Source organism: Opisthocomus hoazin, chromosome 1, assembly GCF_030867145.1.
Source record: "Opisthocomus hoazin isolate bOpiHoa1 chromosome 1, bOpiHoa1.hap1, whole genome shotgun sequence".
Classification (NCBI taxonomy): Eukaryota; Metazoa; Chordata; class Aves; order Opisthocomiformes; family Opisthocomidae; genus Opisthocomus; species Opisthocomus hoazin.
The window spans coordinates 90,545,554-90,568,017 of NC_134414.1; the positions used below are offsets into that span (position 1 = coordinate 90,545,554).

Below are 22,464 nucleotides of genomic sequence, written 5' to 3' on the forward strand. Positions count from 1 at the left end.
GTGGCCTTGGTGTGATCAGCGAACGTCACTGCCGGGTCTAAGTGCAGAATGGCAGCTGAACCTTGAAGGGAGTTTCCGAACAAGGATACTTTTTGCTAGCTTAAGTGGGTACAGGTTTGGTAATGTTCTGCCCGTGACATCTTTGCTGAGAATACATAAGCGACGTACTTAGGGGGGGCTAGCATCAGTGATGACAGATGCCACATTATGGTCAAAAGGCCACAACTTCATTAATATGGTGCCTAAAGGCACCCTCCTGACAGCTGTGGAAAGAGGAGGAAATGACAATAGCCTACAGCACTCATCAGCCTCTCCTCCCTTTCTGGCACTGCAGAAAAAGACAAACTGCAGCAGGCCGGAGCAGCCCTGCCAAACCCCGTGAGATTGCCTAATCCCACCTCCCTGCTCCCTGCAGCTTGCTGCAGCAGGGAGCCAGATTCCTTCTCATCTGCCAATGGTCCTGCCCTCTGTCTCCATCAGCACGAACATTCCCTAGCTGGTGTCGCTGTAAAATCACTCCTCAGCAAGGACAGCAGCAGCGAATGCAAGCCAGGGGACGAGTACAGCTGTGGTAAGGTGGTAGGAAGCTGCACAGCAGCTACTGTGGGTTGTGACCAGGTGCCTGCCTACCACCCGTAGCACCGGTGAGAGATCAAGCAGGACCTTTTTGCCCACTCTTCCACCCCCATACTACATTTGTCTCTAACGCAAATCGTCTTGCAGCTTTCCACTGCAGTGGGTGAAAGCCAATACCATTCACAGCAGCATCCCAACTCCAATTTACGGCAGCCAGCGCAGGGAATACAGCTCACGCACGTGCAAGAAATCAGTACAGCCCGACAGGAGGCCTTTCCAGCCATAGCCAAATAAATAGGGAACTGTTTCATGTACTCATCTCTGTTCATGACTGGTATTCTTTCTTACCTGTCTCAATCTCTGAAGTCTGTAAGTGCTTCTTGAAATCATGTGATGCGGAAGGTTGGTTCAGGCTGACGTGTTTGCAGATTAACACCCCAGGGAATAATCTTGAAGCTATCCCCCCTGGGCTGCCCCTGCAGCCAGTGTGGGGGCACAGGCCCCTCTGAGGGGCAATTCAGAGCTGAGGCCCAGTGTTGAGCGTTCAAAATCCCACAGGGATGATTATTTTTCTCTCCTTTGGCTATGGAGAGAGCCTCCAGCAACACACCCGTGAGGCTGACCTTAACCTTTGGGACTGGTCCCCGCTTACTGCACCTACTATAGAACAGACACACCAAGAGCAAGCCTGGAGGCAGCTGAGAACCTGCTGCATTTGGATTTGTGTCACCTGATATTATTGATGGGAAACATGTAGCAGGTGTGTGACTGGGGCGAGGCGCTACCTGACCCCCCCCCAGCGCCTGCAATGATAGGAGCTGTATTCTGACCAAAGGAGCTGAGGTGTCACCTCCACCTGCCTGGTGGAAAGTGCCGGCGCCCCACAGCCGAGCTGTGTATGGAGTCTGTTCTGTTTGCAATGAAAAACTAAGAAAAATGGCGACGTCTGCACTCACGGAGGGAAATGCAACGAGACCTCCAAAATGAAGATATGCTCCCTACGGTGGAGATGCACAGAGTTGGCAGGACCGGCCTCCTTTGAACAAGTTCACCCACGTGTGGCTTTGGCATTGTGTGCGTCTCATGCTGCTACGTACAGAAGTCACACAATTCTCGTGGGACGAGTAGTGTCCCTAAGGCGAGCTGCACCTTTCCAGGCCTGGGACAGGGGGAGAGACCACGGAGTCTATGGTAACACGGAGTAGTTATAACAGGCCGTGAAAAGTAAAGCCAGGGAGAGCACTGGCTTCTGGTAGCTTTGCTGAGGGTGGGTAGCGATACGCTGCAGAAATGAAGACGTTGTTTTCAGGGGACGGAAGGGAGCCACACAGGTCCTGTCCTACCGAAGCTGGTCGGAAACTACATGCGTCCGGGAGGCTGTGGGAAGGCACGATCTAAAACTCTGCCTCTGGTAGCTTTTACCTGTTACGAATGGCCTGATCCTGTGGCTCATCGAGCGCCTGAGAGGGACGCAGGATGAGTGCCAGAGCTGCTTTCAGCTCCTGCCCCTGCCCAGCCAGTGCTATAATGCTGCTTCCAACAGGTTTGACTCCTGTGGTCCTCTTCTCATGATCCCACAACAGTTTGGATGGCTGCTGCACATTCTCTAGCATTAAAACTTAACCACTGACCTCCTCCCTTCCCTTAATGAATCTCAAGTGAAATATTACAACACATTTCAGTGCCTTAGAAATAACGTGCCATGACTCCCACAGGCAGAAAGAGCAGTGCAGTCCCAGCTCCGTTTCCAGGGCTAAAACCCACCCTGCTGCAGAAGAAACTCAGGAGCATGGGGTACAACTACCCCAGTGATCTCAGCAGCGGCTCCACTCGGGTCCAAGAAAGGTTTTTCGTACTGCTTCAGCACTGTCCCTGGGTCTGCGGCAGCTCTCGCATCCCTGCCCGCTCCCACTGGCTCGCCCAAACTTCGGGCCCCCCGGGAGGCGGGGGGAGGTGGTGCTGGGACTGGGGTCAGCACCGCAGGCTCTGTGCCCTCCTCCCGCTCCGGGCATCGCCCTGGCCGGGGCTGCCCGTTTGAAGCTGAGCTAGAAACTTGAGCTGAAGACGCACGCTAGCTCTGCGCCATGGTGCATTCCTCTCCGCAGAGGCGCAGCGTGAAGGCACACCATCTGCCCGTGCCAAACGCCAGCAGCAGGGCCAGCAAAGTTTATCAGCTCAGACTTCGAGCTCTGCGAAAGGAACTGTAGCCACCGTCCGGACCAGAGCTTGTCCCAGGAGCAGGTCGCTGTGCCCACAGAGCCCAGGGTGTGTGTACCACCAGGCTGGTGGCGATGCTCTCTCTGGCGCGGATGCCTGCAGCTCAGACTGTTTGACCAGAAGTAAATGAAAGCTGCCTGTATGTGGTCGTGTAATGACAGGCTGCATCGCAACACACGTGTGCAAGGACGACGAGGTAAGGCCAAGCAGGCAAACTTAAGCGAAGGTTTCCCAGCTGTGGAATGCCAGCGTTCGCAGCCGCTTGGCTTTCCTGTTACAGTAGCCCTTTCCATGGTATCTGCTCTGCGTGCTTACCGCCAGTGATTTACAGTTTACGTTCAGATTTCATGCCCGCTCGTTAGGCGCGTTCAACACTCAGCAGCGTACGTAAGCAAGCCCTGAGCTGTCTCGTGTCAGAAACAGCGCTGACCGACTGGAACCCAGCTTTCCCCGACACCTGCCCAGGAGCCGGGTGCCCAAGTGCATCCACCTGGCTTCGGAGGGTGCCGTCCGCTCCGCAACGCCCGGAGAGCTGACACCGGCGGGGGCAGGCACCGGCCTCTTGGCATCTTTTCCTCCTCCTCCTCCTTATTCCTTTTATTCTTCCTCTTCTTCTTCCTCTTCTCCTCCTTCTCCTTCGGCCGGGGCGGGGGACGCCGAGACCGAGAGCCGCCCCCGGGGGGCTGCGGTCGCCCGCCCCCCGCCCGGCAGAGCCCCCGGTGCCCCCCCCCAGCCCCGGCGCCGTCCCGGCGGGCCCCGCAGCGCCTCCTCGCGGCGGCGGCCGCTCGGCGCCGCCCCGGCCCCGGCCCCGGCCCCCGCCCCGCCGCTCTCCCGGGCGGGAGGCTGGGCCGCTCGCTCCTCCTCGCCGCCGCGGGATTCCTCTCTCCGTGTTTTCGGGCCGCCCCTTCACACCCGCCGCCGGAGCGGGACGGCGTGCGAGAGAGCGGGCGGCCGGGCGAGAGAGGCGGCGCGGCTGCGCCCCGGCTCCCCGCGGAGGCGGCGGCCGTAGCGGATGCTCGGCGGCGCGGCGGCCGGTCGGCAGCCCGGGAGCCCCGCGCAGGGAGGCAGCGAGGCGATGAGCCGCCCGCCGGCGGCTGCCCGCGAGTGACGGCGGCGGGGCGAGGAGCGGCGGCGGCGAGGAGGAGGAGGAGGAGGAGGAGGAGGAGGAGGAGGGCAGCGAACCCCGCGGGAACCCGGGAGAGCCCCGGCCGAGGGCTCGGCCATGCCCTTCGCCAAGCGGACCGTGGAGCCGCAGCGGCTGTGCCGGCGGCAGCCCGCCGCCTCCGTGCTGGAGGAGAGCCGGGGCGCGGAGCCGCCGCCGCCGCGGGTCCCGCCGCCGGAGGAGCCGGGAGCGGCGGGCGAGGGCGCGGAGGCGGCGGGCGGCGGGGAGAGGGAGGCGGCGGCGGTGCTGATGGTGCTGGACCTGTGCTCGGTCAGCAACGTGGCCCTGTCGCGGATCCTCCGGCAGCTCTCCGACGTGGCCCGGCACGCCTGCACCCTCTTCCAGGAGGTCGAAGCTGACATCCAGGGCACCCACCGCCGCGTCCGGGCGCTGCACGGCCGCATCGCCGGCCTCCAGGGAGCCGTGCGGGGCCTCGACCCCAAGCAGGAGGCCGTGCGTGAGTACCGGCGGTGCGGGGCGGGGGGGCTCCGCGGGACCGGGAGACCCGCCGGGCGAAGCGCGGGGGGACCGCCGGCGGAGGGGCGGGGGTCGGGTCGGTGGGCGCCGCCGGGCGATGCCGGCGGGAGGGATGATGTCAGCGGTTTGCGCCTTACGTAAGGAGCCGGCTTGGCGGGGCGCATCTCCCGCAGCCGAGGGTTCGGCCGGGGAGGGGGTCCAGGTCTGCCTGCGGGGCCCCGGGGGGGCGGAGGGGGTGAGCCCGCGTCCCCCGGCAGCGTTGGGTGTTCTCCCTGTGCCGGCCTGGCGCCCTCCCCGGACAGGTTTGTCGTCCCCTGAGAAGCGTCTCGGACTTCCCGGTCGCAGTTTTAAGCTCCGAAGTAGAAATAATAAAGCTGCTTCGTCGTTAGCCAACTTTCACGGCCGCAAAGTCGGGAAGTTCGGTTAATGACTTCTTTCTGTTTAACGAGCGGCCCAGAAGAGCCGGGGTTTGTGGGGGGGGAGAAAAAAATCAAGGCAATATGCGACTTGTGTTATGAGCAGCGAGCGCCTGAGCCCTGCTTCTTCTCCACCCAAACTGTGAAAGCGGTGACAGGCTCCGTAGTCCCAGCAGCTGCTGGTCTCCGCCGAATGGGGCTCGTGTGCGCAGCAGTGTGATGGTTTTGCGCTCTCGCGGGCGCGTACGCTTCCCACGGCGTGTGGACATGGGCTTTTTTGATCGGTAGGGCTGTGGATTGGAAGTCTGGAACAGCAGCGATCGGTGTCGATCCCGTTCTCTTAGTAGCTGGTTTGGGAAAAGCAGTGGCCTCAAAGGGGAATCTGGCTTAGTTTTTGCCTTCTGCTGTTCCCCTCTAAACCCCGAGTACCTCCAGTGAAGTGAATTTACACGGGGGTAAATGAGAGCATGCCCTCTTCTAGGTGTTTTTGATGAATGTACCATTTAAAAAATCGTGCTGTGGGTTTCCTCCCCTTCGGGGCGGTGTGCAATGTGAGTAACTCTTCCAGGATCGGCGAAGCCGTACTGATTAACAGAATCAAGCCTCAAGTATTCAGCAGCGTTTAAACTAGATCCCTGGCAGCTGTAGGGTGACTTTGCTGGTGATATATTAATATACATCAACCGTACATCAGACTGAGGGAGGCTTTCTGTGGTTTCAGGATGAGTGTGCGATCAGAGCGGAGTGCTGGGCTGTGATTGGAAACTGCGGTGAGAAGGGAGCTTGGCCGAGGTAGTGAGGGAACTGTCTGAGGAAATGAAACTCCTTGTATCGCATTCTCATCTGTAAGTCTTTTGAGCTGAGTAACTGTGGGTATGTACTAATGTAAGTGAGAGCAGAGCTTAGCCTTTCTAATCCGTACGGCTTTTTTTCTTTCTGGATTGTGCAAGTGCAGCCTCTTTTCAAATCACGGTGCAAAACCTTGATATTACAGCACAGTTATGTCATGTCCTTAATTAGACAGCCTGGCTTCACCCCTGTGATGATAAATGCAGAAGCTGCTTCTTTGGTGTTCTGTTTTAAATCCTTCTCTCTTTGGGAGGGGAGAGACTTTTGGTCATGATCTTCTCCGCCTGTGGTTCCTGCTACCCCTGTGTACGGTACAATGTACGGCGCAGCGCTGCTGAGAGAGCTGCAGGTGTCCCTCAGCCTGGCCAGCCCAGGGCTCCTCCACAGCACCCGGCTTTGCCACGACCCATCTTCCTGTAGGCGTGAGCTTTGCCTCCAACTATGCAGCGGCTGGCCGGCACATCGCCCGGTCCTCATTGTGTGCTTTAAAGGCTGAAGTCTGCACACCAACTCAGTGTGCATGAGCAGTCCGCTTCTTTGCATGCTCCGGCTGCTTTTATTTCCCATCCACTGCTGGACCACCACAGCTGTATTTGCATAGTCCTGCATCTGAACGTCTCAACTTGGACCTGGAGCTGAACAGCACCGTCCTGCACATCTTCTCCTCACACCTCTCAAATCCATACACATCCACAGCAACGTCTCCCTTTGGCCTCCAGGCTGTTCGGTGTTCCCAAGGGCCAGATAAAGCTTCCTGACAGGAAACTGCCCATCCTCGACGTAGTGCAGAATGATAGCGTGCTTTCTCCTTGCTGGGCTGACGCTTCGTCCTTCGGCATTACTTTCAGCAAGGCTATGCTAATGTTTGTTTTAAGCATGAGGTGCCTACACAGTTCACTCCTGACAGTATTTCACTCAAGTCACTGCACCCGGTAGGTTTTTTGAAACCAACAGAGCAATCACAGGTGGTGACAGGTCTGCCCAGGACCTGACCAGCGTCACGTTAAGGCATGCTGCCTACTGCCACCAGCAGTGAAGACGAGAACGATGGGGTGGCCTCTGGGCTGGCATTTGACTGTCCAGCCCAAGTGACACATCTAATAGTAACTCAGAACTGGCTAGTGGTTTGGACTCGCACCGCAAGGAACAAGTTGGTGACAGGCATACTGCCCCTGCACCCGTGGCACGTCTGTGATGGTCGCGCTGAACTTGTTGCACACCAGGAGTCTGGAGGTGCTGGGCTGCTTGGTGCATTGATGGAGATGCCGCGTACTGATATGTCAGCATCATAACAGTGCAGCCCAAACACACATTTTTGTAAGTACTCAGTTTAAAACTACTAGCCTGTCTTGCCACAGTTAGACGTTCTTGATGTTCTAACATGAAGTGCAGCACAGTGATTTGAGAATAATGCTACCAGACATGCTCTAGATACCGAGCTGTGACATTGGAAGGCCTTTCTTTCCATGCCTTGTAAGCCAGCTGGATTCCAAAATTCCCTTGTAAAGGCACAGTCTGGGTGAGGAAAAGGAAATCATGGGCTAATGCCATCCTAGGAGCTACTGGAGCCAGTAGTTAGAGGGGCTTCCTTAGCCCAATCCCTTGCCCAGAATGCCATTCCTTGGCAATTGCAGAGATGATACCGGGGGGAAGGGGAGTAGGAAAGGAGCTCTTCTGAAAATAGCATATTGTACAATCTCGCGTAATAATGTTCTGTTTTATATTGAAAATTATGTATTGTTGCATTTGGATCAAAGATCTGTGTTGGGTTCAGGGAATTAACAGAAAATTGAAATTAATTTAAAATGGCATTTTTCCAGTAACGCTACTGCTGTCATTTTCATGAGGCCTTAACATTCTCAGCTCTCAGTTGGTATCAAAGTGGTGAACATTTGCAAGACTGGGTATACTTTGCTTTAAGAAAAGCACTTAAACTCCTCTGCTGAGCTACTGGTAAAGGTACTTACCCACGTGTTGCTCTTTTGATTTTGCCACTGTTCAGAAAGTGTGATTGGAAAACCCTGTTAGGGACAATAAAGGACTGATTCTGGGCAGTCGCAAGCAGGTCATCTTCAAAAACTCAAGGTCCCTCGCCACTGCCTTCCCACATGCTGCTTGTCCTTTCATCTTTTTTATAAGCCTCTGGCCAACTAGCATCTTGCGAATATGAATCCTTTCCCATCCTCTGACTGGAAGAGAAACAAGGGTGAGAAGTATTTTCCTGCTCAGCTCCTGAACTAACTACTTTGCCCTTCTGCCACTCCAAGTACTTCACTGCTTTTCATCATGAGCAGCTCCAGGGTCTTCTTCTAAAGCAGAACCATGTGGGAATAACATGATTGTTGTCGGTCTGGCTGTTGCTTGGAGTTTTCTTACTACCAGCAAGAGAACAGCGCAGTGTGGTACTGCCCAGTTTTATTATCAGATGCCGGATTGTCTTGGTAACACAGAAATGTAGAAGTGCTGGGTTTGTGTGTAGACTTGGGACTCGGTACCTCCGTTGTTATTCGGAAGGATGATTTCTCAGTCTAGGGGACTACAGATCTGGCAGTCTAAGTGGAATATTGTACTTTTCAGAAACTGATGATGTAAGCCATCTTGCTTTCTGAATAGTCGGCAATGACCGGGCAGCAGATTTTGAAAGCCCTTGTTAACGAGATCCTCTTTGCACCCTGGCATCCTAGAGAATTCCACACATTCCAGGCTTTTTTTCTGAAAGCATCAATGTGTTACCAGTAGCTGATCTTTCCAAAAGCTGTGTCGTTTCCAGGGGTTGCCTGCTGTGTGTTCGTTGCTCCACTTTTCCATTCCTGATCTTCCTACGTGCTTGCAGTTAGTGATAGAGCCGCTTAGGAGTGGGGATCTCCCGTGTTACGCTGCTCTTCAGAGGCCCCCAGATCTCTGCAGTCAGCCTCCCTGCAGGTTTTTCTTCTTTCCCGAAGTGTCAGTATTGAGACAGAAAAGAGAGCTGTGAATGGATTCTTTATCATTTTAGGCTCTGCATTAGTTTATTTCATTTCATTGAAGTCGGTTACTGAGAACAGCCCGGCTAGTTTCACTTTTGCTTTTAGTCTCTTTCATGGTGCTTTTTAGGTGATTTGATTTTGATTTTGTTTGGTTTGGGGTTTTTTGTTTGGTGTTTGGTTTTACACAGTGATACAATGCTCTTCTGTTTGGGTTTTGAGCACTGCAGGGAAATGTTTAATCAATTCTAAGGTTTTTATGTGCCTTCTGCCACAATCCTACCATTTTTACAAAACATATGTTGGACCCAAAGCTGAGCAGATAATGCCTCTTCGCCTCCTTGACTTAACATGCTGAAGTCTCGATTGCTGCTTAGATAGAGTTGCATCGTAAGGCTGTCGCAGGCTAACTGCTGGCGCGCATCCTTGCAGAGATCTTCAGGCAGGTACGTAAGACCTTAAGAGTCAGGGACATCTTGAAAGAAAAAAGAAGCAAGTTGGGTAGGTAAGTGTCACACTTTATCCCAGCTTCACAAAATCCTAGAGAATTTGAAGTGCAATTTTCATTATAGGGATTTTTTGTTGTGCTGAGGAACAGCTGTAGACCTGCATGAGCTGGATACATTGATACTAAAATATCTGTGATACTGCTGGAGACAGATCAGAATTGATTTCTAGCTTCCCCTAACTCTGTATTGTAATACTTTATAGTGTTTAAGCGTATAAGAAGGGTAGTTATACTTTTAGAGGTACACACTAATGTAGCCTGGGGGACATGAGGCACAAGGATGTATTCAGAGCTCCCTTTATACATTGAAATCATGTTAGTTGGCAAATTGTTGTTGGGTGCAGAATAAAACCTCCAAAGAAAAGCAGAGTTCTACGGTGGATACTGTATTCCATTGCCTTTAGCTTTGTGTCCTGCACCTGCTCAAATTGAATGACACAGTCTCTTCACTTCTCCTTTTGGAAATGGAGAAGGCCTTTCGGCTTTACTTGCCAGATGTGGGTTTTTGGTTTGATTCTGGTTGCTGCGTACTCATTTGTGTTAGGAAACTCACCTCTCTGGTGCACTTGACTGTAGTTTGCCCATGAATGCAAATAACCCAAGTTGTGGGTGTGGGAAAGTTGGAGAATTTCCTCAGTGCTTGGCTTCTTCTGAATGCAGAGAGTTGGTGGCAAGCTAGCAGAGTCGAAAGGAGCGGGAGGCCAAAGCATCAGCTTTCCTGCTTACCTTTACTGCTGTCAGAACAACAAAGGAGCAGAGGAAGAAAAACCTGCTCAGGTAAGGATCCCACCATCCCCACCTTACATTAGCTAGAGCACCATTAGCTAGAGCATTTAGGAGAAAGATTCCTTATCTTTGTTTACAGAATAGTGATAGAAGACCTTTTACAAAAGAACAGGACCATTCAGAGACTGGGCTTGAGAGGTTTTTTTCTCGTCCATTTAGTACATGATATAAGAAACGGGATGGAATTTGCCAGGTGGCTTTGGCAGGGATGGAAGTTGTCACCTTCAGTCACACTGGCTTGTGGAAAGCAGATTCTGGCCTCTGCAGATAAAAGCAGAGTGTAAAATCCTTTGTCCTGCCAAGGCCAGGGAGACTCTCAGTGGAAGGGCTGTGAGAGCCCGGTGCTCAGTTAGACTCACCAGCCTCTCTCTAGCACGGTCTGGTAACAGATGAATAGCAGACAGCGGTGGTTTTCCCCTGAAGCCCTTCCCTGTTATATGCATATAAATCTTCAGGAATTTTGCTGAACCTCATTTACTTGATCTTCCATCAATATAGTATAGAAGGCCTTTGCCGGTCTATAGTTCCTTGCTTTTTATCCCACAAGTGGTACTTCGACTGAGGCAACAGGTTGGAACTGTATGGGGATTTTGTTGCTAGATGGAGAGCCTGCCAGTGAACAGGCCTGCTATCCAAAAATTTTCAAAGCTTTGTTCTCACCTCACTGCAGCTATGTAGCTGTGTAATCTCATAATCATTAGTGGAACTTCTTTCTGGCTCGTACTCGAGAGCCAAGCAAGGATCTCCAGTGGGTTCATTAAAAATACTGGTGGAAATGGCTTAACTCCTTTAGGACCAATGAGGACTCCTCTACACGGGAGTAAAACTGCAGAGAAAATGGAATCAGGCCTGTAAGTGACTGACGCTTACTGTGGATCTGATGGCTTAACAGAAGTACTTCCCACAGCCCCTTTAAAACTCCACGCTTCTATTTAAGAGCCTTTATAATTTAGTGTATGTGTTCATACAGAAACATAAGATGAGTGTTCCAGTGAAATCAATGGAGTCATTCCTATTTTTGGTTGGTTCCTTTGCTGATACGGGAGAGATCTGGAGATTAAGGAATAAGTGGACTCTGATAATTTAGTGAGGGCATGGGGAGGTCGCTCACCTGTTGATCCACATGCAGAAAAGATGGTAGTTTCCCTTTACGAAAGATGAAGGGCCTGGAGTGTTTCCAAAAATTTCTTACATAGTTCTGAAATGTCCTTGGACTCAAGGAAGGACTTGCAGGAAGCAAATGTAGATATCCAGTGTAACAGTGCCACTCAACTGCGGTTATGGATCAGCAGAATCAGGTTTTGTTGACATTTCTTTCGTAGCTTGCTCGGTGGCTCCGATTCCAAGACTGGATTATGGCTGGTCTGGAAGAGAGATGCAAAGGTGGGGAGGGAAGAGGGGAAGCCAGCTTTTACTGCTCCCCGGCAAGAGCCGGCCCCAACCTCTCCTTCTCTGTTTTGGCAAAGGCAGGCTTTTGAAGCGTGGCTGTTTAAAGGCAGCACCTGGTTCTTCCTCTCTCTGATCTGGATAGCAAAAGAGATCGAGGGCAGCGGAGTGCCGGCTATTTGAAAAAGTCCCTAATCTGACATGTTTCCTTCACGCATGCCTAGACGCGTTGTACCCAAATCAAGCAGAGACCTCCAGGAAACTCTTAAAAGCAATGTTACGATGCCCGAAGTGGAGCAAAAAATATGACCAGCTGATGTGCATAATACACATATGCATTTTAAAAGCAGTGTTGCAGGGTTGTGTGGTCTTCTGAGTCAGAGAGCTGGGATTTTCAAAAGCTGCTCTTTCCACTCACTCGGCATCTCCGTGTATTCGGAGGCTGACATCAGACTCTGGATTGGAACTACTTGAGCTATTAGGCTGTGAAGAGCAGAAACTCTGTGTGTTACTGAGTGTGTATGCGGGGGGAAGGTTTTTTCACTGCCTTTGATGTATTAGCATCAAGAGAGGGAGTCTTCGCTTCATTCCTAATTGCTTCTCGTCTTTGAATTTATATACCAATATGTAAGTAACTGCAAAGGGAGATAGCAGAATTTATAAAAAGTTCAAAAAGGCAGGGCTTAGAGCATGATTAAAATAAAAGATAGCATACAGTGTGTGCTGTTTTGAGCTGAAATATCTGCCTAGAATTCTTTCCATTTACATTCTCATTATATCTAACTGCTTCTAATGCACTGCTTAGTTTAACAACTGGCATGTTTTTAGGGTAGATTTTATAGTAGATATACACCCACTGTGTTCTTAACTGGAGACTTTAAATTGCAGTATCTGTACCGGACAATCTTTTCTTATACCTTCTTGGCCGAAGGCAGGAAGAAAGCAATAGTGATTGGAACCTAATTAAGCCTGTGGTTTAATTACACCAGGAGCTGTGTGCTCGGAATACTGCTAGATTCAATGAATGCTGCGTGGCACTGCCATGTTAAGTCCCAGCAGAGAATGACACTTTTTTTTTTTTTTTTAATAGGATCACTGTAATTCTTACAAAGCCACCGCGGTTTTCTTTCTTTTCAGCTGCCAAGGCAGTTGGACTTTGAACTATAACCACTCAGACCGAGTCCCTGAGAAAGTTCGGAGGAGCCGTCTTGCTAGCGTGTGCATGTGATTAAGGGGAATGAGCGTAGGGCGGTGTGTTTGTGCTATAAATATGCACAGGCCTCCACAGCTTTTCCCCCTGCCTTCTCCAACTATTTTTTTGTTAGCATGCCAGTGTTTGAAAAGACCTTTCAGTTGGCGAGCTGGGGGGAAAAGGTGCTGATCCTTCTCCTTGAAGGTGCGTGTAACTTTCCGTGGCTGCAGAATCAGAGCATTTTTAGGAGTGAAATATGCAGGGTGCACTGAAAAATTCCTCCGTGTGCACAGGCTTTGGGTTGCTTTGAAGGCAAAACTGCTCTCTCTGTGCATGCTCAATTTAGCCTGTTTTTGTTTGGTTTGGTTTTTTTTTTTTTTTCCAAAAAAGGGTATAACCAAGTGCTGTTCTCTTCGGATGGTCTGTGACGGGCTGTGACTGCAGAAACCGGATCTCGTTGATGCTGAGGCTCAGGATAGGGAGCAGTAACTCGCTGTGATGCTCGGAGGCAAACTTTTTGCAAGATGGTATACGTGTTTCACTGCATGCAGTATTTAGTGAGATATGATAAGGGATGATTTAATTTTAAGTGAAACAAGAGATGAATTGTGATTAAATACTTGCCATGCAAATCAGAGTGGGTCCAAAGTGCAGGTACTGCCCAGCTCCATTTTTCCCCCTGCAAGGTTTGTTTATTTACAGTTCTTGGCATAGGCGTGGTCTGTTCTTTGGTGAAGTGGTTTGGTGAAGTGTTGTGTACAGGAGGATAGTCAAAGAGGTGTATAATAATTCATTTCTCAAAAAGAAAAGCATATATCATGGATTGACCACCGACTTTCACATGCCCAGCTCTTACCCTGGAAGCTACATAGCTCTGCACAGTCCCAGTTTGAATGCAAGCATTTTTTTTTTCCTCCTTGTTTTTTCAGAGGATGAATTTCTCATGCTTATCCAAAACCTCTTCTGGCTGCACAGCACAGCTTCTGCTGCTTTGGGCTGTGCTAAATACAGCTCCCGTGGCCTGCCTGCACCCCAGCAGGTGACATTGTCACAGAGGCTCCTATCTCAGCATGCTGAGGAGCTCCTGCCTCCCCTCTCGTACCGACTCTCTTCCACTGCAACAAGCATTGCTGCAGGAACCTGAAGTCTTGATTTCTGCAGCAAATTGCCTGAAGTCTTGCACACTGTTAGCATGCCAGAGTTATATTTTCCCCCTAGGATGGATTATTCTGACAACACCGTTTTTAGCCTGGTTTCTCATCGAAACCAGTATTAAGGAATAGCACACTCTGTGCGTGTATAGCAGGGGAGGGGGGCGGGCATGCCTGTGTATCTCACACCAGCCATTCAGAAATTTTATGTCTGTTATTCAACTGCAATTTCAACTACATTGCCACGGAGTAGAAATCATAAAAGAGGCTGCCAGGTAAAGGAGAGAACAGACTATTCCTGCTACATGTGAAGGAAGGGCTTGTTCTTTATTAGACACTAGAAAATCCACTGGGGGAAAGAATCCTGTATAAATGTTCCAACCCAATAAAAAAAAGTGCTCCAGCTGGAGCTCACATTTTCTTCAATGTGAAAGTCAGTCTTTTGCATGACATAAAAGCTGGAGAAAACCAGGCTTCATTAGTTCCGCTGCTTGCAAAACTGCTTGTTCCTATTCCTCTTTCCCCTCTAGAATTACTGATTATTTCTTTTCAATTTTAATCTTTTTTTTTTTTTGAAACTTATGCCTTGAACGACTTTCATTTTTGGTCATCCTATCCTTTGCTCCTCTTTTCATGACAGTTTCGCAGGGGAGGCATCTATGCCTTTACCTCTGTCTTAATGGCAAAGGCAAACCCCCTCATTGTGAGAATGAACAGTATTAATTTTTATGACTGTGGTTTATTCTCCATTGATTATCTTTAATGTGATGCTGTCTTGTTCAGTTAATAAACTACCGATAACCTGCTAAGATTTAATTAACCCCCTCCCCCAAACATAACCTGCTTTTAACAGATGTTGTAAATGCATTCATTGTGCCTGGCACATTAAAATCACTGGTTTGAGTTCCTTTTCTTTCAAGTTGCACTCTAGCTGAAGTATATTTTGTGGCAATCATCTTGTCATTACTCTGCTAATGGCCTAAAATAAATATCACTACTTCATGAATTCAGCAATAATTTTTGGCCTCTGTTATAGCTGCCACAGGCTTGATTCAGCCTTGGTGCCCAGACAGAGGTTGGATAAGCTGTGTTCTGGACAAATTCCTCCTAATGGAGACTAGGAGACTCACCTGAAGATTTACAGTTGATTCTCCATCGCTGTTAGCTGGTGTGAATCGGTGCCCAGAGCCCACAAGCTGTCCCTTTTAAAACCAGAGTAGCAAAGCAATACTAGTCCCCATGTGGATGTCTCCAGTTCCATTCTTGCTGACTCCTGGGCCAGCTGATGTGCCCAAGGAAGGGCTGTGGGGCTGGGCTGCTGCCTGGGGCCTGGGGCTAGCCCGGCAGCAGTACCTCTGCGATCGGCCAGCCGGGCAACCCATCCCCGCGCAGCAAGGCAGCCGGGCTACGGTAGGAGAGCCATGCTGTACAAACAGATGTGCAGTTGCTGGTGCACTGGGCGAGATCTGTCTGAAGGAAGCTAGCTGGAGCGCTTGGGAGGTGAGATAGGGTGGCCACCTTGAACGTGGGTTGACCGTAGACGAGGCTGACCACCTGCATCCACAGAGGAGGAGGAGGAGAGAGGCCGAAGCAGGCATCCTGCTCTGTGCTCACAGTTCCCCTTGGCATTTGGCTGTCTGTTTAAAGTACAACCCAGTTTGCACTGTATAGTTTTTTAGGGACCTCTGTCAATACATGCGAAATTTACAGGGCAATTCTAGATCAGATCCAATGATAAAGTCATCTGCCTACCGGTATGGTTTGGAAATGAGCACTCCTATTTGAGGAGTGCTGGGTCTATAAATGAGTGAATGGGTTACAGCTACTTTCAGCAGCTATCACGCGGCTATTCATTTATGAAATTGTCCAAGCGGAATTTAACACAGATTATTAATGTAGATTAGAAATATTTTTCATTTATCTTCTTGTTACTAAGTGCTGTGGTGAAGAACCCAGCAGAATTTCTATGATTCTATGCGAATGGCAATTTTTGAAAGGAAAGAAGAGGGAGCTGCAAAATATCGCAGTTCAGGGTGATTATATATTTCCTTTCCTTTTATAAACAGTAGCTGAAATAGAAGAGGCTGGGATGGCATCTTCTTCCTCAAAATTTTGTGTGTTGCTAGAACACCTTTTTTTATGTCTATATGCATAAACACCTAGCTAGATAAAGGAGGAAGACCAGTGGAAAGATTGGACAAGAGAATATTGGTCACTGAGGTTACAAAAGCTTAATAAAGAGGAGAAGAATTTTACAGCCACATCAGCAGCAACCTGGTCAAACAATGGTGAGAATATTCAGTACTACAGCTCTCATTACAAAGGTAAAAATCAGAGGTAATTGATGTCTCTTGTTCTTTCTGCGTTTTGATTATGTGTCTTCATCCAAAGGCATCTTGTGGTTGAGTTCACTTCCTTCCCATCCCCTCCCTCATACAGTGGAAGATTAGTCTGAACTGGTGAGTTTGTGGTGGTATTGATGGAAACTCTTCTACTGGATGTAATGGGTGATCCTGGCCCAGAAGTGAGGTGCATCTTGCTTGGGGATGTGGGAATTCTGCTGCTTTGTTGTACTTGCAAGAATAAAGCCCTTGCTTTTGAATGAATTGCCCCTGCTATATTAAAGCAAAAATGTAGAAAACCTCAGCCAAGTTGATGAAATTTATTCTTCTGAGAGAACAGATGGGCAAGTGAAGGGTAAAGTGATACAAGTCTGCAGTCTAGTTTGTAGATTCAGTGAAGGAGTATGTTGTATTTATTCTTGAAAAGAGATGTCTCCCCTGCCTTCATTCCCTTTTGAGACAGTCCAACCCTGGGCTTGTTAAATGTGTCTCTACAGAAGTTGGCACATAGTGACCTTGTTTGCTGCAGTCTGCTCTTCTGTAGCTTCTTGATTCTAGTGGCGTGAGCCAGATGGACAGAGCCCTAGAGCTAAATGCTGGATAGCATAATTAAGTGCTCTAGTATTGAAGCCTGGAGCTGCCTGAGTCAAACTTTGGGCAATACTTCAATACTTCTTCGTCCAAGATACATCTGCTGTGTCAAAGTAGTTCTTGTTTTTTCTTCAGGTCGTATTCCTTGGGTATGAGAATGTTAAATTATATACCAACAAGATTTTCATCTGCATAATACAGAGCTCTCTCTACTGCTTTGTGTCCTGATAGCACTACAGGAACATTTTACAACCTTGCAGGACTTGTGGAAGCCCACTTGAATTTTTTTTTCAAATCTGTGCAGCCTTTTTCATGCCGTGTTGTGGAGTTGTGGTGGTCAATTGTGAGTGTCACGTGAACCCCTGCTCCCTGGAAGCCCCACACCGGTGCAGTCCTGGCTGAGTCACTTGTGGACACCAGAATGTGTGTCTTCTACCTCCTCTTCTTCTCCCATTCCTTGACATGCCGCTTAACAGCTTTGGGGATGCGGAGTGGCTGATGCTTCTCCCCTGCTTCCTCTTTGCAGCCTACTGCTTTCTGAGGCAAGGTGTTCCCATGCGTAATGTCAGCGCTGGGCAGCCTCTGGCAGGACGGTATTGGTGCACGGGAGAGGGGTCAGCAGCGGGAAGGGAGCGGGTGAGGAAACAGTCTCTGTCATTCCTGAAAGACCACTTGCTGAAAGGGCGTTTGCAGAAGCTCTACTACACAGCATGGCTTGTTTAAAATAACTCAGATGCTTCTGGCATGTACATCCAGCGGGCCTGAATCTGAGGATCTGGCTTGTCCTGAACAAGCTGCATTGAAAGGAGATAATTTTTCTGCTGGTCCCTAAGTACCCTCCTCTGCTTCACTCTCCATTTCTGCTGAAGAAGCATTAAAGTTAGGGAAGTAATTTTTCCATAATGTTACTGTTGATGGTATTTATGCGTAGCGAGGAGATGATTACAACAAACAAACAAACAAAAAACAAAAAAATGAGAGAGAGTACATGTTGTCCTTGGAGCAGCTGCAAGAAGACCCACCTCAGGTCTCCTTTTCTCCTTTTTCACTGCCAGGGAAGTTTTCCATCGTGGAGCAGCACAGAGTTCCTTTGTGTGCCTTACGAGCATGGTGGCGTGTGTTAGAACAGGGTGCTACAGGCTGAGTAGTGCCGAAACTCGCTCACAGGCAGCTGCGCTTGGCCAGGATGGAGCCTGTGAAATGTTTTCAATGCCACCGCAGCCCTTGGAATAAGTCTTACGCTATAGGTCTTCACTTAAAGGTTGAATTGGCATCTAACTGTCCAGACAGGAGTTTACCTTTTCTACCCTGAGCAACTGCTGTGTATCATGAGGTGTGATATGGTTTGGAAGAAACTCATGACGGGCCGTAGCTGCAGGACCTCACCCCCTTCAGAGGCAGCCCTGCCTGGATGCAGCCCTGCTGGGCAGCTGGCCTCCCAACCAGTTGGAAAGCGGCGCATATAGATGTGTAGATGAGATGGTAGATGTGTAGAAGAGACCCAGACCCACCCAGGTGCTGAGTCCCTCCCGAGTGGGCTGAGGATTTTCAGCTCTGTGGGTTGGAACTGAGGAGGAGGAGGGCCCAGCGGCTGAAATATTAGTGCTTTGGAGACCTGGATTCATCTGCTGACTTCATAGGGACTTGGGTGAAGGCTGTTTGTGTGGTTCAGATCCAAAGTTTTAGCTCTCTAAACTTTGTGCCATTTATCACATTCAAAGGCGAGCCTGTCTCTCACTGTTGAGCACGGAGAGTTCCTAGATTGCGTGGTTGTATGAGTCCCTTCACTTCTGTAAATGTCATGGTGTGATGTGGGTACCACCACAGGCTCTGCAGGGCTCTGTTCCTCTGGTCTCAGCCCATCCCTTCTCAAAGGTGATACCACACAAGCAGCGAGGATGAGCTGGGTTATGTGGTGACAGATGCTGTACAGGTACCCCAGCCCTGCTTTGTAAATGACAGGCAATTTGCAAGGCTGAGACCCTTCCAACATCAAGAGTGCTTCTGTCCAGCATGGGGAAACGGTTCCAGGTGCTGTGTGGTTCTTCCTGATGAAGCCAGTACCCCCAGGTGGGGTTCTCTAGTCCTCCTTCAGCAAGCAGGATTTCTTGGTACAGAGAACTGCAGCTCTTGCCCTGTGAGGACTAACCTTAGGTTGGACTAAGTTTGCAGTTGCCAGTCTTTCTTTGGAGGCCTGGCTGATAGGGGAGATTGAGCTTTCTTACATTACAGACAATGTGTCCTGGTTAATTACAGTCATGTAAAGATGAGGTCGTACCTTGGGACTTGGTTTAATTAAGAAACGATGCTGCGAAGTTTAATAAATGTCTGATATGTTCTATGACTGTCGAGTGCTAGCGCTGTGGCTCCCTTCATGTGCTCTCCCAGCTTCAGTCAGAAAGGGCCTCCTGAGCTTGGCAGCTGCAGTAATGAAAGGGGAGGACAGATTGCCATCCTCTGTCCAGCCAGGCTGGTGTCTGGCAGCTCACTTGTTGCAGCTTCAGCTTGTGTCTGGGTTTTGGGAAAAGGTTTGTGCAGGTAGTAGTGTCAGAGGAAAATGTGTGGTGCAGAATCTGAGGCTTTCCCTGTGTAATCATGATCGTGCATGTGAAATGTGGACTTAGAGGAACTTTGTGTGGGTGGTCTTGTTTTGATTCTTTATCCCCTCCCCTCCCTTTCCCTTCCCACTCACGTATGCTGAAGTCTGTCATCTATTTAACTTTAGCTTTTCTAATAGTCATAGATAATATACAACAAAACCAATAATAAAGCGCCTGAATATACAATCTCTCTGAACTGTAGAAGCCACAAGATCTCCTAGACGTGCTTTTTGTTAGTACTGGCTTGTGAGAGACCTAGCGCTCCATGATGCCCATCTGTTAGCAGCGTGTTTAAATGTGATTAATGTGAAAGTTGCAAGAACTGCGATAGCTTTTGCTAGTCTACAACAGAATCTGTCACTGTTAATCTCTTGCAGTATTAAAAGCTTAATATAGTAAATCTAATGTTATGGAAAGCTGTAGCTTTGCTTTTGTTACCATCACCTTAGTGCGTTATTAAACTAATATTTGCTTTTCCTCCATAAATCACTGGCACAGTAGAGGTGGTGTAGATGCCATGCACCTGCGGAAGAATATTTAAATGATCTTATAAGTATGAAGTCTCTCAAGAAAGAGATGCTCCAGCATGAAAGGATTTGGGGGAACATGAAGTTTGATTGGGATTCCTGAGGGGATGTGGCCAGTGTGTATGAGGAGTCAGCCCTTTCCCAAAATGCTAGTAGAGGCTAGGGAAGTGACAAGCAATGTCTTGACATGGTGGTTCTTTGCTGTGCCTGGGTAGACATTAGAAACCGTTTTGGCTTACCCACCCAAGACAGCAGACCTGCCTCGTCGGTAGTGCTGATGGCATTTAATCAGACCTGCTGGGTCTTTAAAAGCGATTGCGTGCAGGATAAGCAGTGTTGATAAGCATTTGGAGTACTGTGTCCAGTTCTGGGCTCCCCAGTTCAAGAAAGATGAAGAGCTACTTGAGAGAGTCCAGCGGAGGGCTACGAGGATGGTGAGGGGACTGGAACATCTCCCCTACGAGGAGAGGTTGAGGGAACTGGGCTTGTTCAGCCTGAAGAAGAGAAGGCTGCCTTATAAATGCCTACAAATATCTGAAGGGTGGGTGTCAGGAGGATGGGGACAAGCTCTTTTCGGTGGTGCCCAGTGACAGGACAAGGGGCAATGGGCACAAACTGAGGCACAGGAAGTTCCGTCTGAACATGAGGAAGAACTTCTTCCCTCTGAGGGTGACAGAGCACTGGAACAGGCTGCCCAGGGAGGTTGTGGAGTCTCCTTCTCTGGAGATATTCAAGACCCGCCTGGACGGGGTCCTGTGCGGCCTGCTGTAGGTGACCCTGCTTCGGCAGGGGGGTTGGACTAGATGACCCACAGAGGTCCCTTCCAACCCCTACTATTCTGTGATTCTGTGATTCTGTGTTACGGCACAAACGGGGACTGCCTGCTGGAGCAGGCTGACACTATGGGAAACAAATAGGGGAGGACCCAGGAAAGGAAAATTGCATTCTTCATAGAGCTGCTTGTGTTGGGAAGGATCAAAGAAACCGTAATGAGTCAGTATCTTTCTTTTTCTTTAAAGAAAATTTCAGAAGAATGATTCAATTAAATAGTAGTTTACTCAAGATCTGCAGGTGGCTTGTAAAGTGTAATTAGATCCCCTTTACCTTTTAAACCCAGATACACGGCTTTGTTCCTTTTAGTGGAGGTGGAGATCCCCATACTTGGATATACAGTGGGAGACTGGTAGAAGAGAGTGCTTGTTATGAAACTTCTCGGTTTGTGGCATGATTACAAGGTGCTTTTGTTTCCAGCAGGGACAGCAATAATGCTTTGGTCCAGACATTTCACAACTGCTTTTAATCTGTGCTTGTAAGATCATCAGGCGCTGTAGGACAAATTGAGACATGCCTTTCACTGAAACACCCCCTCGCTCCATCACAAACAGCGTCTTCACAGTGGCCAAGAAGCTTGTCCACATCCAGTCATTGCAAAGAATCAAAATCAGATCAGATAGGACAGTGCTGTCAAAGTGGTAGGTACAGAATATATAGCCGCAGAGATCGGACTGGACTCTATGGGATTTTCTAGTTCTTTTATGTACCCCTCTATAATTCAGTCTTTGAAACATTTAAGAGCTCAAGGTGCCACGACTAAAAGCTTCAAGGACCATGCTTCTTCATTTATCCTCTAAGAAGACAGGCACCAGTTCCACTGCTCTGAGCCGTTAGGAAGACTTGCAGAGAAGACAGACCTCACTTGCCTTTAGTAGGCTGTCCATCAGACTGAGCGCAGTAAAGGGGCTCTCTCCCTTTTGTAGTAACATGCACATTGTTGAGACGATGAAACTGTTCATTTTTGGTCCTCAAGGGCTGCCGTGGTGCACCCTACACCTGTGGGTCTCAGTATTGCTCCTGCCCTGTCGATCATCCTGTGGGTTGGATAGTGACACCCAGTATCCTCCATCCATCCTCAATGGGAGGGTCATGTACCAAAGGCTTCAAGTAACGAGCTGAGGTGAGGAGAACACCTCAAACTGGTGTCAAACTGTTATCAAACTGGAACCCTGCTTTGCTCTGCCCCTCCCTTCAGCTCTTTGGCAGTCAGAGACTGTTAGCTCACACTCTGCATGAAATCCCAGGAGCTTCCAGGGTGGTATTTCAAAGCTTCGCAAAGCTGCGCACGACAGTGTAAAATCTGTTTACAGGAGTCCTCATGGATCAGCTCCATCCTGCACCAATGTTGCAAGTGTATCCCTGCAAAAGGGCATTTTTCCATGATTTGGGAGAATCTTGGAGATGAGGGAGTAAGGGGAAGGAAGGTTCAGCTGCAGATTGAATGCCTTGCTGTTGACTGATGTTTTCAGCTCTATTTTTATGTGTTAAGACGTGGAGGAAAGAAGATTCAGTTAAGCAACTCTGTGTGTGTGTGTTTGTCTTCAACAGGTGCCTGCTCAGGCAAAGAAAGCATGATTCAGCTACTAGTTAGAGCTGATGTGCTGGAATTGGCAAGCACTGAACACTCCTGCTACTGGATCTGCCCCAGTTGCTTGATGTGCAGCGATGAATGGACGAACATTCACCAATGCTATTGCACAAACAAATAAGTTAATAAAAAGCAGCTGATTGTGTCATTGTACACTGCAGAAACTCCAAAGCAGCACTGAGATTATTGAAAAACAGATGTTCTTATCTCGAAACTCCTAGAAGCGTAGAGTGGTAAGGGTGTTTTTTGGGAAAAAAACCAACAGGATAGACACAAACTAAACTCTCTACCTTGTCCTT

General features: G+C 49.3%; 1 protein-coding gene across 1 annotated transcript in view; it reads left to right on the plus strand.

The window, feature by feature from the left end:
* The first annotated feature begins 4,015 nt into the window (after positions 1 to 4,015).
* The window catches only part of NHS (NHS actin remodeling regulator), a 268,886-nt gene continuing 250,437 nt past the window's right edge, over positions 4,016 to 22,464 (plus strand). Inside the window, exon 1 of the mRNA XM_075429003.1 lies at positions 4,016 to 4,412. Within this exon, the coding sequence (XP_075285118.1) occupies positions 4,016 to 4,412 (397 nt within the window). The remainder of the gene's footprint in view (positions 4,413 to 22,464) is intronic.